The sequence below is a fragment of the Bos taurus genome, chromosome 18, assembly GCF_002263795.3.
Source record: "Bos taurus isolate L1 Dominette 01449 registration number 42190680 breed Hereford chromosome 18, ARS-UCD2.0, whole genome shotgun sequence".
Taxonomy (NCBI): Eukaryota; Metazoa; Chordata; class Mammalia; order Artiodactyla; family Bovidae; genus Bos; species Bos taurus.
Genome location: NC_037345.1, coordinates 19,169,376 through 19,189,587, shown reverse-complemented (window position 1 = coordinate 19,189,587; position 20,212 = coordinate 19,169,376). Strand labels below are relative to the sequence as shown.

Here is a 20,212-nt window from a genome sequence, read left to right as displayed (position 1 = left end):
CTTTGGGCTACATTCTAGGTAATTTCTTCAGATCTATCTTGTAAATGAGCAATTCTCTCCTTAGTTGTGCATACTGCATTCAGTGAGGTATCCTCTCCCAGCCATATCTATATGGCTATACTCAAGTAGGAAATGGCAACCCACTCCAGTTTTCATGCCTGGAAAATTCCATGGATAAAGGAGTCTGGTGGGCTATAGTCCATGGAGTTGCAGAGTCAGACATGACTGAACACAAACACACACACATATGTATAAACCATACATATATAAACTACACACACACATATATATATACACACATATATAAACTATATAGTTTTTTTATTCTATTTATGATAATTTCATCTTTTTTTATTTTTCTTTGTTATTAAATCTATACTTGTCCTCCATAGGTATCTAATTCCTTCTTTATTCTCTTCACCATTTAAAAATATTTCATACTAAGAGTATCATTTTAGAATAGTCTCTAAGGTACTCATCTGTTGTATCAGCTGACTCTCCCTCATTCAGAAAGATGGGTCTATGGAGGTGAAGAATGACACTCGGGAGAAAACTGCTAACCTTTAAAGTATCTTTTTTCATATTTTTATAATCTTAAGTGATTCTCAATATGAAGGGGCTGCTGAAGGGGGAGGAGAGGCAGAGCTTCCCAGGGCCCTCTTGAAACTCCACAATACCTTAGACACTGAAATATATTTCTATATGTACCTGACCCCTCCTCACCCACTCTGAGAATCACTGCAGTATTCATCCTGTGTTATTACCAGGAATGTATTACCTCCCCAATGGGCTATGGGGGAAAAAAAAAAAAAAAACTGTTTTAATCATCTGAACCTTAACTCTTCAAGATGAAAAACAAAAGTGATTTTTTTTCCTCCCAAATTGCCTGCTAAATTTCCTACATTATGTATTAAACATATTTCCTTCCTAATTTGTATTTGAAGGTTGACATACTGAAATACCACATACAGTTAATTCTACATCTGGGCTTTGTCTTCAGTTCTATCTATTCAGTTTCTAATTGTGTGCCAGTATCATACTGCTTTAATGTCTGTTGTGCTATCTTTATAGCTTATAATAGAATTGTTTTTTTAAAAACACTACAATGTTTTCACATCTTGTAGAGATTTCTAAAATTGTTTTACAGCATTCCAAAGTGGGGGAAAAGTTAAGATCTTGATGATGTACAAATTATTTTGTAAAAATTAACATGTTAAACTTATTTAATCTTTCTACTTAAATATAATCTTTCTCATTAATTAATCAAATCACTTTTTATTTTATTTTTTTTTTTCAAATCACTTTTTAGCTCTGGACAACTTTTTAAAAAATCTATCTCAATAAAGTTGATTTCTTAGAATTTTATACTTTCATGAAGCATGAAATTATCCCTTCTTCATATTTGCTACTGATAAACAAATACAATTGATTTCTCCATGATTTTATTCTACATGGCCAAATTACAAATTTTTGTATTAATACTACAGTTTCTAAACAATTCTCTAGGATTTTCTAGGTATACATATGTGCAGGTTAAGTCACTTCAGTCATGTCCTACTCTTGTGACCTTATGGACTCTAGTCTGCCAGGCTCCTCTGTCCATGGGATTCTCCAGGCAAGAATACTGGAGTGGGTTGCCATGCCCCCCTCCAGGGGATCTTCCCAAGCCAGGGGTCAAACCTGCATCTCTTATATATTCTGCATTGGCAGGCAGGTTCTTTACCACTAGCACCACCTGGGAAGCCCAGGTATACATATAGTTATCACCATATTTGAAGAGATGATAAATATATCCTGTCTTATTTCATTAGCCAGAACTTCAAAAACATTATCAAATTATAACTGCAGTATTGTCCATCAACCCTTCCTTCCTTTCTTTTTCTCATTAACTCAATATTGGCATCAAAGAAAATCACTTGAGACATTGAGATGAGTAAGAATCCTTGTCTGTGTTAGCTTTTAAGGAAGTGCAACCTCAAAAATGACAGAATGATCTCAGCTTATTTCCAAGGCAAACTATTTAACATCACAGTAATCCAAGTCTATGCCCCAAGCAGTAATGCCAAAGAGGCTGAAGTCGAACGGTTCAATGAAGACCTACAAGACCTTCTAGAACTAACACCAAAAAAAGATGTCCTTTTCATCATAGGCAATTGGAATGCAAAAGGAGAAAGTCAAGAGACAGCTTAGAGTTAACAGGCAAGTTTGGCATTAGGGTACAAGATGAAGCAGGGCAAAGGCTAACAGAGTTTTGTCAAGGGAACACACTAGTTACAGCAAACACCCTTTTCCAACAACACAAGAGATGACTCTACACATGGACATCATCAGATGGTCAATACTGAAATCAGACTGATTAAATTCTTTGCAGCCGAAGATGGAGAAGCTCTACGCTGTCAGCAAAAACAAGACCTGGAGCTGACTATGGCTCTGATCACCAGCTCCTTATTGCAAAATTCAGGCTTAAACTGAAGAAAAGTAGGGAAAACCACTAGGTCATTCAAGTATGACCAAAGTCAAATCCATTATGATTATATAGTGGAGGTGACGATTTAAGGGATTAGATCTGGTAAACAGAATGCCTGAAGAACTATGGATGGAGTTTGTGACACTGTACACGAAGTGGTGACCAAAACCATCCCAAAGAAGAACTATACAAAAGGTCTTAATGACCTGGACAACCAAGATGGTGTGATCACTCACCTATAGCCAGACATCTGGAGTGTGAAATCATGTGGATCTTAGATAGTGTTTGTACAATCAAAGCTAATAGAAGTGATGGATTCCAGCTGAGCTATTTCAAATCCCAAAAGATGATGCTGTTAAAGTGCTGCACTCAATATGCCAGCAAATTTGGAAAATTCAGCAGTGGCCACAGGACTGGAAAAGGTCAGTTTTCATTCCAGTCCCAAAGAAAGGCAATGCCAAAGAATGTTCAAACTACTTATAATTGCACTCATTTCACATGCTGGTAAGGTTATGCTCAAAATCCTTCAAGCAGTTTCAACAGTATGTGAACCAAGAACTTCAACATGTACAAGCTGGATTTAGAAAAGGCAGAAGAACCAGAGATCAAAATGCCAACATTTGCTGGCCCATAGAGAAAGCAAGGGAATTCCAGAAAAACATTTATGTCTGCTTCATTGACCATGCTAAAACCTGTGACTGTGTGGATCACAACAAACTGTGAAAAATTCTCAAACAGATGGATATATCAGACCACTTTACCCCTCTCCTGAGAAACCTGTATGCAGGTCAAGAAGCAATAGTTAGAACTGAATATGGAACAACAGACTGGCTTAAATAGAGAAAGGAGTACAAGGCTGTATATTGTCCCCTACTTATTTAACTTATATGCAGAGTACATTATGCAAAATACTGAGCTAGATGAATCACAAGTTGGAATCAAGATTGTCAGAAGTATCAACAACCTCAGTTCAGTTCAGTCGCTCAGTAGTGTCCAATTCTGCGACCCCAGGGACTGTAGCATGCTAGGCCTCCCTGTCCATCACCAACTCCTGGAGCTTACTCAAATTCATATCCATTGAGTCGGTGATGCCATCCAACCATCTCATCCTCTGTTGCTCCCTTTTCCTCCTGCCTCCAATCTTTCCCAGCATCAGGGTCTTTTTAAATGAATCAGTTCTCTGCATCAGGTGGCCAAAGTATTGGAGTTTCAGCTTCAGCATCAGTCCTTCCAATGAATATTCAGGACTGATTTCCTTTAGGATGGACTGGTTGGATCTCCTTGTAGTCCAAGGGACTCTCAAGAGTCTTCTCCAACAGTTCAAAAGCATCAATCAACAACCTCAGATATGCAGGTAATATCAATCTATTGATAGAAAGTAATGAGGGACTAAAGACTCTCTTGATGACGGTGAAACAGGAGAGTGAAAAAGCTGGCTTAAAACTCAATATTCAAAAAACTAAGATCATGGCATCCGATCCCATCACTTCATAGCAAACAGAGGGGAAAATGTGGAAGCTGTTACAGATTTTCTTTTCTTGGGCTCCAAAATCACTGAAGATAGTGACTGCAACCACGAAATTAAAAGATGCTTGTTCCCTGAAGGAAAGCTATGACAAACCTAGACAGTGTAATGAAAAGCAGAGACATCACTTTACTGACAGTGGTCCATACAGTCAAAGTTATGGTTTTTCCAGTAATCATGTACAGATGTGAAATCTGAACCACAAAGAAAGCTGAGCACTGAAGAATTGATGCTTTTGAGATGATTCTGAACTGTGGTGCTGAGAAGACTCCTGAAGAGTCCCCTGGACAGCAAGGAGATCAAAACAGTCAATTCTAAAGGAAATCAACCCTGAATATTCACTGGAAGGACTAATGCTGAAGCCGAAACTCCAATATTTTGACCACCTGATGAGAAGAGTCGACTCACTGGAAAAGACCCCGAGGCTGGGAAAGGCTGAGGCAAAAGGAGAAGAGGGCAGCAGAGAGATGGTTAGATAGCACCACCAAACTCAATGGACATGAATTTGAGCATACTCCAGGAGACAGTGGGGGACAGGGAAGTCTGGTGTGCTGCAGTTATGCGGTTCCAGAGTCAGACATGACTTAGCAACTGAAATAGCATATTAGCAAGATTCTTCAACAAAATAACCCAGACTAAAATGTCAAAAGGTCCAGCATTCAACCTGGAAAATTCATCCACTTAGAATATCTCATGAAGAACTTCACTGCATGAGATTCAAGACTTTCATTCAAGATGCCAGGGAAAAGACCAAGCTATAAAACTGGGAACAAAAGAGCTGATTTAAAGCTAAATTCATTGAGTGGTGTAGCCAGAAACAGTGCTCCCATCATGTTTGACTGAATTCAAATAAGATTCTCTTTAAAGGGTTCATTAATTTAAATTACAAATATATCTATATACAGTTTTATAAGAAAATGACTTACAATAGTATTTATTACTGGGGTTAAAATTAAAAGCATAAATTTATATTGGATTTGATCTTCCAGTTAAGTATGATACTATTGAGAAGACTGATTTAAATTAATTTGCAGTGTAGGAACCTAGCATATTAGGATCATTAAACAAATACAATATTAAGTAATCACTAAGAAAATCAATTCTACTGAATGATGGCAGTGGAAATGAGGATTGTTCTTTTTTTCCAATGTTTATGTAACAATTTAAAATTACCTGATTTTTAACAATGGTTCTACTCTTAAAATATGATGAAACAGGATATTCAGGAATTCTTCAGGATCTAGTAGAAGATAAAAAATCAAATAAATCACAGACAAAATTTTTAAACCATTCTATTTTTATTTAAAACAGTTATATTCCTATATAGAATTCAATTTCATAATCAATATTATTTCAATTAAAAGAATAGTTCTCAAGTTTTCCTAACAAAAAAAATACAAAGGATATTTAAATGTTATGAGAAAGTATTATGTGCCAAGTTTGTTATAACTTTATTGCATTTTAAATAATAATTCATATATAGGGAAATAATTATAGGGGAACTTAAGTATGATCTTATTTTTTCTGTTATTTAAATAATTATCAAGACTGTAAATATTATAGTTGGTTACAATATACTGTTAACACATTCAAAGTCAGTAGTTGAACCTCTGAGGAAATTCATTAGCTAATGAAGAGATTAAACATTGTCTCTGACCATAATCTTAAATCCTAATCAGTCATTTGTAACTCACCTAATAACAAGGAAAGCTAAGTGGGAATTGTGGGTAATTCAGCACAACTCTTCACCACCGAAAAGAAAAAAACTCTGAGTATCACTGCTGGAAGGAAACTCTCTGTATGTATTCATAATATACTAAAACAAGTCAACTTATTAAAGGGGTTCATTATTTCACATATCACTAATTTTAGAAGAGACAAAGTATTTATAAATAGGGAAGAAAATTGTATATCACAAAGAAAAAATTATATTTTAAAATAAAACCCCCAAAACGACACAGACATAACATTTCAGCCAATAATTTAGCATTTATGCCTTCAAGTTATTTTTAAAGCAAATCCTATAAATTAAAACAGTCACCTTTTTCTTCAGAGGTAAATCCTGATGCAGCCTCAACTTTTTCAAGTATCTTCCTCAGTTTCATAATCTTTGTTGCACATACATAACCATATCTGTTAGTAAAAAACTATTAATTCTAGCATACATATTAATATAACATTTTATTGAAGTATATTGTTGGTTTACAATGGACATAACACATTTTAATAATCATGTATTTCTTATATAAACTAGTGTCATAAATCAACATGCTTATAAGTATTTTTAAAAAATACAATTATAAGCTTCTTCTTGAGGTTTAAAAATTTTTGATATAACTATTATACAGTAATAAAAGAAAAAATAATTTTAATTTATGATGACTGTTTTCTCTATGTCCTTAAGGAATTAAAATATTTATTTTACAAAATAGAATATACAATTTTGAGAGAAGGTCCTTTTAATACTAAAGGATGAAACAGCTACCAGGGGAAATGGAAAAGGGCAATGATAAGAAACTGAAATTCTAAAATCTGCAGTCAAACCAATTATCATAATTACATTTTCTCTCATCTTTGTCTGAATACAGGAAACTCACTCATTAGCTCTTTGCAGCCAACACATATGAGCACCTACCACTTACACAGTAATCTAACCTTTTGGTCACCAAGAATACAAAAATGAGTAAGATTAAAAAAAACAGGGTATCTGCCTGTGAGAAGCTTGAAATGGAGAAGGCACAGGTTCAGTCCCAAGTAAAACTAGTCAGCTATAACCTAGATTTGACTGCTGTAGACAAAAAGAATCTTGATCAAAACAGGGCATTTGACAAGTCTCTTGCTGTGGACAGGGTGACAAAGTTTAATTAACCATGATTCTTAACGAGTTGGACAACAGTATTCGAAGAACGTTTATTAATGGATTTATGGTGTTTTAGAAGGAAATAAGGAAGTGGTCACATGCCTTAATTTTGGATTTAATCTGTCTTGTTCTAGTATCAATCACTGGGGAAAGCAATAGATAGTATTTTAAAAATTTGTATTTATACAAATATAATATAAAATGATGTAAAAATCAAGACTCATAATTATCTTAAGTGAAAACTACAGTTTTTTTATCATAATAGAATTTAAGGTAAACAAAAGATACAAGTGGAAAAATTATTCACCTATAAATATACTTCCTAGTCATGTTATATAATAGGTCTTTCTGAATGCTCATTATATTTCAGTGTTCTGCATTTTGCAATCTTATATCAAGATATTTATTAATTTCCATTGTTAAGAAAAATATGTCACAAAATTTAAGTGTAGCTTAATATGGACTTTACATAGCTTTCTCTCTGTGTTCCTGAAAGAACAGATTTATTTTGTGATCTACAGCCCTGATTCTTCATAGTTTAAATTTTATAATGTGACATCATCTCACCTTCCTCCTACCGCTTTCAAAAGCTCTTACTAGACGTCTTGTACTTCTACCACTACAAATTGCTCTTGTGGCCAAAGAAAGACATATTTTTAATTCTTAAACTAGGAAACGATCAAAAACATCACCTTTTTAAGGGAGGTGGAGGGAGATCCAAATATCTTCCTTTAACCAAGAAATATGTCAGTAAAATATATCTATTTTACATACAAAACTATTAAATATTCACTACTGCATAAATAAACTACTTCCCTTGCTGCTATTCATTCAGATAAAATTAAGTTTAAGAAGCCAGATCATACCAAGTAGTCTAATAAGTATGACTGTGCTCAGTCACTCAGTCGTGTCTGACTCTGTGCAATCCCATGGACTATAGCCCACCAGGCTCCTCTGTCAATGGGGATTCTCCAGACAAGAATATTGGAGTGGGTTGCCATGCCCTTCTTCAGGGGATCTTCCCAACCCAGAGATCAAACCCATGTCTCCTGCATTGCAGGCAGATTCTTTACCATCTGAGCCACCAGGAAAGCCCATGAATACTGGAGTGGGAAGCCTATCCCTTCAGGGGATCTTCCCAACCCAGGAATTGAACCAGGGTCTCCTACATTGCAGATAGATTCTTCACCAGCTGAGCTATCAGGGAACTTTTTAGGAATTGTGTTGGAGAAGGTAAAAGTCCCAGGTGCCTTTTAGCACCTTTACTGAGTGTATACTACCAAATGGTTTCAACATTTCATGGCATGCACTATGTGCCACACTTTGGTCAGATGTTAAAGAAGGGCCAAAAGTCTTTTTAAAAGTTAATACTTCATCAAGAGAAGTAATTCTCTCCCATTTATCATTAAATGAAGGCAGAGGATAAATTAATTACTGTACCAAGAAGCAGCCAATAAGACACCATCTAAAGGGAAAAATAACTACATATCTTCTACTTACATTCTCAGAGGATTAACGATTTCTGTCCTCAGGAGTTCTTGAGTTTCACTATAGTATTCTACGTCATTCTTTTCTTTAGGTCTAAGTAACACAGTATCCAGAACGGAACTAAAAGCAAATAAGCTGCAAAATAAAAAAGAATACTTTTCCTCATGCTGGAAGTATACTCGTTTTTGAGAAACACATACTAAAAAGAAAATGAAGAGAAAAATCACAAGAGAGAACACATAACATACAAATCAGTATTTTTCATTAATACAGGCAAACAAAACTGTCAGGTTTCCTATGGCTCACTCATTAGGGCCTAGAAATCCTCCCAGGATAAGGAGAATACTAATATCAAGAAGGTAAACTATAGTGCTTCCCTGGTCCAGTAGTTAAGAATCCACCTTGCAGTGCAGGGGATGCCGGTTTGATCCGTGGTCTAGGAGGATCCCATATGCGGTGGAATAACTAAGCCACTCTGCCACAACTCTTGAGCCTGTACTCTAGAGCTCTCAAGCCAACGCTACTGAGCACACACACTGCAGCTACAGAAGCCTGTGCACCTAGAGTCTGTGCTCCACAACAAGAGAAGCCACCACAATGAGAAACCCATGCACTGCAATGAGCCCCTGCTTGTCACAACTAGAGAAAGCCTGCAAGCAGCAGCAAAGACCCACCACAGCCACAATATAAAATAAATAAATAAATCTTTAAGAAAGAAATACTGCTGCTTAGTTTAAAAAAAAAAGAGAGAGAGAGAGGGAAGAAGAAGGTAAACTATTGATTGGCAGTGTTAAAGGATAAAAATATACCTACTGGGAAAAAGTTCTTTGCAAAAACTGAAAGAAAGCCTACAAATCTGAGTTAACAAATAGACAACAGAGAAGAAAGTCTGGAAACTAACCTCCCAGGGTAAAAACATTGCCAATACGCAACCCATTCTAGATATTATACTATATATATATATATATATTATTAAGAATAATATATATATTCTTTCTTGTCACACCCTTTTGCAGAGACCTAAATTACTTTAAATGTCAAAATCAATTGGGACTAACAGCAGTTATATGCTAACATCAAAGAAAAAAGAAAATTTGGCTAACACAGAGTTTTATCAGAAAATCTGAAGAATATTACATCAATTCTTGCTTTTGTCAACACTTCAGTGAGACTGAAAATATTCTGCCCCCAAAATGGCCCTCCACTTTTATTCTTCTTCCTGCCTTTGAAATTTTAACATCTTATTAACTTCCTACTTCTTACAACATGGCTGTACCAAGCTGGCAGGTTATTCTCAATTTAACTAGCAGTGTACTTGGTTCAATCTTCAGAGCACAAAAATTTTTGCCATGTTAAATTGTTCAACTTTGAAATAAACTACATATACAAGGGCAACTGCTTCTACTGAAAATAATTCTTTAAAGCAGATTTATGATTGCCTCTACTTAGTAAAACAAACACGCAAATCAGTCAATGACTTATGGCAAGTCCTGTTATTTAATTTGTGCACAAAGATCCTGTACTTATTCTCTTCAGTCCTTTGCTTTCCCACATACACTCAGAATATCTGCTCCACCGGTAACACCACCATTTCCTCTTACCCATCATTCACTGCATGACTTCTTGTACTCATTTTTTGGATACAGGCACATAAGACAATACTCAGTAGTTTCCCAGGAGCATATAGTGAAATGCAAATCTCCCTTTCTGTCCTGAACCCCAGAGCCCCCAGTTTCTCCACTCAGAGCCAGCTGGCAGCTCCTCCGTTTCTCTCCCTCCTTCTACCTCCCTCTCTCACATACACACATACCCGTCCCCATGGCATTATATTCCTAGTGCATTAATTTTAAACTTACCAGAATAAGGTAGAGTCTAAGTAACAAGAATTGTAATGACCCTGGATACCTTTCTTCTTTCCAATCATTATCTCAAAACCTTCTTTTTCCATTTTTGGTGGAGTATTTTCTTCTACTACTTCACTTAAGTACCCTCCAAATGCTGCAAAGATAAAAATGAAAACAACTCTTTCAAGCTAATATAGTATATATTCCCATACATATTCCCTCACTTAAAAATATCTTTTTGTATTTTGACACACAATTTATTACCCAATTTAAAACTAAGCTAAAGGTAGGTTTTGGTTAATTATTATTCAGCCTGGCTTATAAAAAATGCTAACATTCATTTTCAACCTTACTTCTTCCACCATTTAAAAAACACTTTAGAGTATCAAGCAATGTAAAAAAGCATCTTTGCCAAGCAAAATATTTTGTTTCCCAAATATTTTGTCTGAAGATGTTTCATTTTTCAAGTTGGAAAAGAAAACAAAAAATTTTAAAGCATTATTTCTACTGTAAGAAAACATGTTTTCCATAAAAATAATTTTCCTATTTTTACCTGTTTAACCCTCAAGATGCTTCACCATGATGATACAAAACTGGAAAGGGTTAGTATGAGGAAACTGCCACCTACTATAAGTGATGAGAGGATCAGCCCTTCATCAAGCAATTAAAACTACTTTTTCTAATAATGCTGACTTCTTGATAAGATATGATTATTGAGGTACTTAGACAATACACTGAGAAGAAAGTCATTCTTGATAAGATATGCTGACTAATGTACTTGAACAATACAGAGAGACGAAAATCAGTGCCATACAAAAGGCCACATTTCCATCTCTACCTCCTGAGCTGTTGAAAATTAAATGTCTGTAATAAACAGAAAGGGAAAAATAAATCCCACTATTTCTCAATTTTTAAGGTCTCAAGCACAGTTTCCTGGCTATTACTTTTTCTTAAATGGCCCCTCTTAGAATAAATGTAACTTTCTTATAGACCAAATAATCATTTTTTTTTTTCTGATTTAAAAGCCTGGTGAACACTGGCAAGAAACAAAGAAACACTGTTACTACTATCTACTGCAAAATGATATGAGATTAGAACTAGAGTCATTTCAGATTAGTAAATAAATGAAAGGCAGGCAAATACCTAAAGAGTTACAGCGTTCGATCTGATTGGAAACTGGCTGCAGGGACGCAAACCTCGAGTCGGGTCTGCAGCTCTTCAGTTTAACAAACAGCGCCTTCTTAAGGGCACAGGTGAAATAGCGAGTGCCCCTGAATGTTCCATCTGTACAACCCGCACATTCATCTTCCTGGAAAAAAAAGAAGCTTAGACATGCATTATTCTGCATCTTGCAAAGACATATACAAAGAACTAAGACCTATTTACCTTAGGGTTAACTAAGTTAACGCTTCCTTAGAACTCCCTTGTCACACCTGTCCTGAGAACTTGATCACAAAAAGGGGGTTGACTAATTAGTGTTTCAGCCCTTTCAATTTGAGAAATTAATGCCTTATTCCAGCATAAAATCCTCAATGTATTTCTCTTTCGAATACATGCTTAAACCTTCCCTGGTTCACTGACTTTCCTGCACCATTTCCAAAAGCATTAAAACTAGTAGGGAGAGAAGGGCAAAAGAAGCTATTTATTTTAACCACTCAAAAAGAAAAATTAGCATTCACTAGCCTGCAAACCAACAAATTAAAAAATAATTTTTTTTCTAATTTTATTTTATTTTTAAACTTTACATAATTGTATTAGTTTTGCCAAATATCAAAATGAATCCGCCACAGGTATACAAGTGTTCCCCATCCCGAACCCTCCTCCCTCCTCCCTCCCCATACCATCCCTCTGGGCCATCCCAGTGCACCAGCCCCAAGCATCCAGCATCGTGCATCGAACCTGGACTGGCAACTCGTTTCCTACATGATATTTTACATGTTTCATTGCCATTCTCCCAAATCTTCCCACCCTCTCCCTCTCCCACAGAGTCCATAAGACTGTTCTATACATCAGTGTCTCTTTTGCTGTCTCGTACACCGGGTTATTGTTACCATCTTTCTAAATTCCATATATATGCGTTAGTATACTGTATTTATGTTTTTCCTTCTGGCTTACTTCACTCTGTATAATAGGCTCCAGTTTCATCCACCTCATTAGAACTGATTCAAATGTATTCTTTTTAATGGCTGAGTAATACTCCATTGTGTATATGTACCACAGCTTTCTTATCCATTCATCTGCTGATGGACATCTAGGTTGCTTCCATGTCTTGGCTATTATAAACAGTGCTGTGATGAACATTGGGGTACACGTGTCTCTTTCCCTTCTGGTTTCCTCAGTGTGTATGCCCATTTGAGTACTCTTAGGTTTTATTTAAAAATATTTATTTTTTTAGACTGAACAAGTAAGCCTAAAAAAATAAATATTTTTAAATAAAACCTAAGAGTACTCAAATTCTCTTTCCTGATTATGAAATGTCAAGCAATATTCTAATTTCCAAAATCTTTCCCACAACCAAAGATTTCAAAATGTCACTAAAAATGGTGATTAATCTTAAAGTCAATGATATAAACATTGGAACTGATTGTATAAGGAAGGTTAAGAAAAAAAAGAAAAAGAAAAACTGATTAAAATTTGCTTTCCTTACCGTATTCTGTTTAATATAATGAGCCTAAACCCATTAGCCTAAAAATCTATTTTCATTCCTTGAACATACATCAAACTAACATATGGAACAAGATGATCAGATGCTTAACAGGTGGCAAAGGAAGTCAGGCAATTCGTAATAAAATTTTTCTCTAGTGATGGCTTTTTGACAAATAAAATATTTCACCAAAAAAAAATATAATAAGGAAAAATCTGTACAAAACCCCAGATGGAAAAGAAATATAATTTTTAGGTCAAATTAAATTACCAGTTCCAGTCCGGCTAGTACTTCATTGAGGCCTGGTGGCTGACCAATCCAGCGGATTACCCCGTAGAAAGGAGGATTCTCCTTGACCTCAGCCAACGAGCCCACTTCCAGGCCATGTGAGTTACCAGAAGATACGGCCAAGGGTGGACTCTCCTGCACAGGGGCATTGTTCAGCTCGCCCATCACAGATTGAACTGACAGAGAGAGTGGACTGTGGCTAATACTTCCATTGGTGTTGGGCATCTTTGTCAGACTAAACGGTAAAGAATGAAATCTGTTCTCGCTGGAGAGTGAGTTCATGGAAGGAGGTTGCAGTGGTGGTGAAGCATGCCCAAAGTCTGGAGGAATCTCTGTAAGCGATTTTGCAGGGTCTTCAGCAACTATAAAAAATTATTCTTAATTAGATAAATGTATTCAAGAATATTAAATATGCCCTACATCTTTAAATGTACATACATAAGTCCAACTGCCCACCAGACCTCTTCTAGTATGATTCTCATAAGCATTGCAAACTTACTGTCTCTAAGACAGTGCTCTTGATTCTCCTTCCCCGCCTCCAAATTTTTCTGCCTCAGTGAATGGTTCCCAATTACTCAAACCAAAAAAATATATCATTGATTGGAACTGTATAAGTTACATTCTTTGTCCAAAATATAATCAAGTTACAAAAACTAATATAAAAGACAGCAAAAAATTTAAGAAAGGTGCTTCTAACTAATGAATCAGAGAAGAAAGAATAAAGTAAGTTTTTAAAATAAAGGAAAAAAGGAAGAGAAAAAATGAACACTGGTGGAATACAACTAAAGTAATACTTATAAATGAAGTGTATAAACTTAGTTCATTTTAGCAAAAAGGTAAGGTAATTTTAATAAACTCAGCATAGAACCTAGGAAGTTAGATAAACAACAGAATAACCTCCCAAAAAGTAGTCAAGGAGAAAGAATAAACACAAAAACAGAAATCAATGAATTAAAAGACCAAAGTCAAAAGCTGCTTCACTAAAATAACTAACGTAATTGCCAAGCAGGCACTGCCAATCAGTGTTGAAAGAACAAACATCTTAATAAACAGTGCTGAGATTATCAATTATCCATATTTTTAAAAAAATTAAATTGAAACTCCTCTGTCATACTCTACACAAAAACCATTTCCAAATGGCTTAAAGACATCAAAGGCAAAACTACAAACTTTGGAAGAGAATAAAGAAGAATGTTCTTTGTGACTTTAGGGTAGAGAAAAATATCTTAACCGTGAGTATACAAAATCATAAAGGGAAAGACTGACAAGTATGACCACAATAATATTGAGAGCTACCTGTTCAATAAAAAGCACTGTAGCATGAATAAAAATAAGAGCCACAAATAAGGAGAAAATATTTGTAATCCTTATTTCTGACAAAGAATTAGTACTTGAAAAGGGTCTATAAATCAATTTTTTTAAGAAAGACCAGAAAAAATTTCTCTTTCCAAGAAAGACTCGTAAAGGCAACTCATAGAAAAAGAAACTTAAATCACCAACAAATCAATGAGAAGATTTTTGTTATTAGGAAACACAATAAAAGAAAGTCAAAACCAACACAAGGTATCATTTCAAAAGGCAAAGATCTTAGAACATTAACTGTTGGTGAGAATGACAAGTAAATGATACCCTTATACAAAGCTGATGTGAGTGTGAATTGGCATAACTATGCTGGGAAACACTTTGGCATTATTTAGTAAAGGAAAGATGTGCATATTCCATGTACATATAGTAATTCCACTCCTAGGAACATACCCTAGACATGGATAAGAATGTTAATAGCAGAGTTGTTAATATAGCAAGAAAATAAAATCAATCCAAAAGTCCATCAATGGCTGAATAGATAATTACATTGTGGTATATTTAAATATTTCATAGCAATGAAATGGAATGGAATGATATACAGCAATGAAAATTAATAAATCATAATCACATACTACAACTTGGATGACTCTTAAGAACATAATGTTGAGGAAGACAATAACATGATATCCATGCAGTCTGATTCCTTGCATATAAACTCAAAACCATGCAGAACTAACAGTATGCTATTTAGATAGACAAACTCATAAAGAGATCATGAAAACCAAGAGAATGATAAACACTAAATTAAAGATGATGGTAGCTCAGAGGAGAGTGCAGGGGGTGACACTAGGAAGAGGTGCCAAGGGGATTTCAAAGGGAATGACACTGTGTTCTTTTTCTTAAAGTGAGTAGAGACCACGAGGGTGTTTACTATACTTAACACTTTAACTCATTTAAGATTCTTTACTCATGATATTTAATCTATTTTAAAGTTATTCTTTTCTTTTCCAAACTCTCAACCCTCCAAGCCCAACACTCAGTTCCATAAAGCAAAGTCTTGTTTCTGTCTCCAAAATATATACCCAGTGTGTCCAACACTCTTACCCTCTACCACCATCTCCATAGTCGAGGCCACCATCATCTCTCACACTGCAGCCAGTGTTACCTGGTCTCTCGGCCCTCTACTTACCAATCTAATTACCACACAACAACTACTGAGATCTTTTTAAAATTTAAAGATCTTACGTGATCTTGTGTCATTCCCCTGTTTAAAACCTTCAATGGCTTTCCAGTATTCTTTTAATAAACACTAAGCCTCTCACCAATGCTTATTAGGTTCTAGATGATCTGGCTCCTACCTCCTCTCCAGATTCGTTTCATACACCTCTTCTCCTTGCTTACCCTGCCTGCCCCTACTTCCTGTGCCCCAAATATAAAAATGTCTCACTTCAGGTCCTTTGCTATTTCCTCTGCCTAGAATGCTCCTCTCAAGCTCTTTCTCTGGTAGGTTCATTCATACCATCCAGATCTCACGTAAATATCATTTCCTCAAAGAATCTTTTCCAAACCACCCTCTGGGAGCCGGCTGCCTACCAGCCACTATCACCTCGTGTGTCTCCTTCATGGCACATGTCACAGTTGATTATTATCTTATGTGTCTATACATTTATTGTCTATCATACCAACTAGAATATAAGCTGCCTATAACCAGGAACTTTGTTAGTCTTTTCCATGGCTGGATTCACAGCCACTAAGAAAATACTCAGTATTTGCTTTGTTTTTTTTTTTTTTTTAAATAAATGAATCAAATGTTGCAGAGAATAGCTTTTAAACTATATAAGTAAAACAATGATAGAAACAATGTTCTTTTACAACTAAATTATTTCTATTTTCTAATTTAAGGATGCACCATATGCTTTTATTATGCTCATCAAAATTGAAATTCTACATCTGTTTCTGGAACACAGAAAGCATTCAACAAATATTTGTTGAACAGATGCACAACAACAACAACAACAAAAGAATAAACCAGAAGAAAGTGATGTCCTGGAACCAAGGGAAAGTAGGGTTTTTTAAAAGCAGTGTTTAAGAATATCAAGACAGCAAGAAGTCTTTAAACAATTCAATTGATTCTAGAGATCTTCTACCTTAAACAGATGAGTGAAGTGAAGAAAACACGCTGCTGATACATTTTCTAAATATTGCAATAACCTTAATAGCAGTGTCATTCAAACTGTGTACAGTATTTTAACTCAGCACTATCAATAAAGAAAGTTTTATGGTCTACTCATTTTGTTTCCAAAAACTACATATATTGGTGAAAAGCTATTTTTTATCTGGTAAGTTAAAAGGACAGAATCATTAAAAAAAAAAAAAAAAACTAAAATTATAGATTACCTTCATCAATGTACCATGAATTTTTTGATTTGGATTGTGGTTGTGAGTCAACAGAAGACCCATTTAAGGTATAAAATAATTCAGATCTGTTTCTAGTTCCAGGGTCTGAGGTAGATCCTATGGAACAAGAAAAGTTTCTTTTAAAAATAAAGCCAATATGGTGTGAAAGTTTTTCCATAAGAGAAATTAATATGCATATGGTGTCACAATTATACAACCAACAAATGTATGCAAACACAATATATCTTATTAGTGACTTCAGCTTTGAAAAAGTTGGTAACCATTTTTGCAACATCAAAAAGATTGTTCAGTGCAGGAGACAATATAAGAGTAGACGATATAAAAGAAAAGCCTACCTTTAAAAAAAAAATTACTTAAAAAAAAAATCACCTCATGTACTATGGCTTTTTTCCAAATGTCAAAAATCATCATTCCCCAGTTTCATCTGACAAATCTCTTCGTTCACAAATATAACCTCTTATTCTAAAACAGCTGCCCTCAAAAGTTCTTCAAATGTATATAAATCAATTGCACTTACTAAGTTTAAAGATTTAAGATTTAACTATTTTGGAATTGTTAGTCAACAAATCCCTTGCTGGGTTTCTTCATGTCTCTGGAAAAGTGAAGCAGTATTATTGCTTATGCATTAGACTTACTAAATGTAAGAAAACATTAGTACAGCTATGTTACAGACAAGGCAAGACATTCCCCTGTCCTAGTACTAAGAGGACATGCTATAGTTGAGAGCAGTGGTGTCTTTAGAACCCATATAAATCTGATTGCTTTTTCAATTTAAAGCAGATAACTCTATACTTCATTCCTATAACTAAAATCTGCTGCAACAAAAGTAGCACATGTGTCTTAAAATCTTTAGACTATTTACATTTAAGTGAGAGCAGCAAGTTGAACTACCTATCTAGATTCATAAGTTAACATAAAAAATACTACAGACTATGTATTTTATTTAATTCAAAGTCTCTCAGGGTCCAATGGCACATAAAATATTTCTTAGCGTAAAATTTCTTTTTATTGAACTGAAACCAAGGAAAAAATAATATTTTCCTAATCTATATCTGGGTTTAGAACAGTTCTTGCCACCTTTTAAATGAGCTGTTTGGCTTGTATAACTATCACCTAATAAATCTATGACCTATGTGGAAGCTAAACAAAAAACAACTAAGAACTCTACATGTAAAAAAAAAAAAATTAAAAAAAAAAAAGAACTCTACATGTACTGTGAGGGAGTTTCTGGGAGAAAGACAAAGACTTTTGCTTAGCAGTTTGGAATTTAACTTGTGCCAATTCTATTAGCAAAATCCACATAATCTCTAGTATACTTTATCCTACATAACATTACCCATAAAAGATTATTTTGTACAGTGAAACTATAAACTATATATAGGGGCTTCCCTGGTGGCTCAAATAGTAAAGAATCCACCTGCAATGCAGGAGACCGGGGTTTGATCCCTGGGTCAGAAAGATCCCATGGAGAACGGAAATGTATTCTTGCCTGAAGAATTCCATGCACGGAAAAGCCTGGAGGGCTACAGTCCATAAGGGTTGCAAAGAGTCAGACATGACTAAGTGACTGAGCCAAACATAAGCTATATATACAAATGTTGCAAGTAGGGAATTCCAAAAATCAGCTTATATGAACCAGAAAAAGATACAGGTCCCCACAGGAAATTTTTTATTAATTAAAAAAGGTTGGGAAGTCTTGGCTTAAGCAACCATCTATAAACTTGTTTAGTAAACTACTAAAAATATCTGAAAGAAGAAAATATACATATACCTTAAGAAGTAATACTTTTCAACATTTTTTAATCTATGCCAAATCAAAAATCATATAAATAACTAAGAACTGTATTTTATTAACCCATACCTGTAGCCTTTGGTTTATTATGACTGAATGAACCTTTGTCCCCAACACCTCTTGACATAAATGCAAGTTTGGGAGGCCTCCTTTCCTGTGTCACACTCTCTGAAACAGTAAACATATTTTTAAAAAAAGATAAAAGGAAATTCTTATAAAAGAGAAACAATCAAGCAAATAATGACAGCAATAACAACAATCCCTTTCCAACAAAAAAGCAGCATTTTCACAGTAGTCTTACAAATTCATTAAGGCCATAGAAAGTAGAAAGCCTCTTGATGAAAGTGAAAGAGAAGAGTGAAAAGCTGGCTTAAAACTCAACATTCAAAAAACTAAGATCACGGCATCCGGTCCCATCACTTCATGGCAAATGGATGGGGAAACATGGAAACAGTGACAGAATTGATTTTGGGGGGGGGCTCCAAAATCACTGCAGATGGTGACTGCAGTCATGAAATTAAAAGACACTTGCTCCTTGGAAGAAAAGTTATGATCAACCTAGATAGCATATTAAAAAGCAGAGACATTACTTTGCTGACAAAGGTCCATCCAGTCAAAGCTATGGTTTTTTCAACAGTCATGTATGGATGTGAGAGTGGGGCTATAAAGACACCTGAGCACCGAAGAACTGATGCTTTTGAACAGTGGTGTTAGAGAAGACTCTTGAGAGTCTCTTGGACAGCAAGGAGATCCAACCAGTCCATCCTAAAGGAAATCAGTCCTGAATATTCATTGGAAGGACTGATGCTGAAGCTGAAACTCCAAAACTTTGGCCGTCTAATAAGAACTGACTCATTTCAAAAGACCCCGATGCTGAGAAAGATTGAAGGCAGGAGGAGAAGGGGACGACAGAGGATGAGATGGTTGGATGGCATCACTGATTCAATGACATGAGTTTGAGTAAGCTCCGGGAGTTGGTGATGGACAGGGAAGCTTGGCGTGCTGCAGTCCGTGGGGTCACAAAGAGTTGGACATGACTGAGCGACTGAACTGAACTGATGTATGGATGTGAGAGTTGGACTATAAAGAAAGCTGAGTGCCAAAGAATTGATGCTTTTGAACTATGGTATTGGAGAAAACTCTTGAGAGTCCCATGGTCTGAATGAGAACAAACCAGTCAATCCCAAAGGACATCAGTCCTGAATATTCATTGGTAGGACTGATGCTGAAGCTGAACTCCAATATTCTGGTCACTTGATGCAAAGAACTTACTCATTGGAAAAGACCCTGATGCTTAGAAAGACTGAAAGCAGGAGGAGAAGGGGTAACAGAGGATGAGATGGTTGATGGCATTACTGACTCAACTGACATGAGTTTGAGCAAGCTCCAGGAGTTGGTGATGGACAGGGTAGCCTGGCATGTTGCAGTCCATGGGGTTGCAAACAGTCAGACACAACCGAGCAACTGAACAGACAGAAAGTAGAAAGATCATACCAAAACCAAATTATTGTTATATTTCAAAATGTAATTTCTGCAAAATAATACACTCTCAAATACAGTCCCACTAAGTGCTTTAAATTC

General features: G+C 35.5%; 1 protein-coding gene across 15 annotated transcripts in view; it reads right to left on the bottom strand.

Annotated features, from left to right (window-relative positions):
- The window catches only part of CYLD (CYLD lysine 63 deubiquitinase), a 73,001-nt gene that overhangs the window by 14,769 nt on the left and 38,020 nt on the right, over nt 1-20,212 (bottom strand). For 11 of the 15 annotated variants that reach the window (XM_059876837.1, XM_059876836.1, XM_024978399.2 and 8 more), the window contains 8 exons: nt 18,701-18,799; nt 16,819-16,935; nt 13,099-13,478; nt 11,328-11,493; nt 10,197-10,338; nt 8,353-8,475; nt 6,034-6,125; nt 5,166-5,232 (listed from right to left, as the gene is read on the bottom strand). In XM_059876837.1, the coding sequence (XP_059732820.1) occupies nt 5,166-5,232; nt 6,034-6,125; nt 8,353-8,475; nt 10,197-10,338; nt 11,328-11,493; nt 13,099-13,478; nt 16,819-16,935; nt 18,701-18,799 (1,186 nt within the window). The remainder of the gene's footprint in view (nt 1-5,165; nt 5,233-6,033; nt 6,126-8,352; nt 8,476-10,196; nt 10,339-11,327; nt 11,494-13,098; nt 13,479-16,818; nt 16,936-18,700; nt 18,800-20,212) is intronic. The other 4 variants (XM_015475763.3, XM_024978403.2, XM_059876840.1 and 1 more) reach the window with 3 other exon arrangements.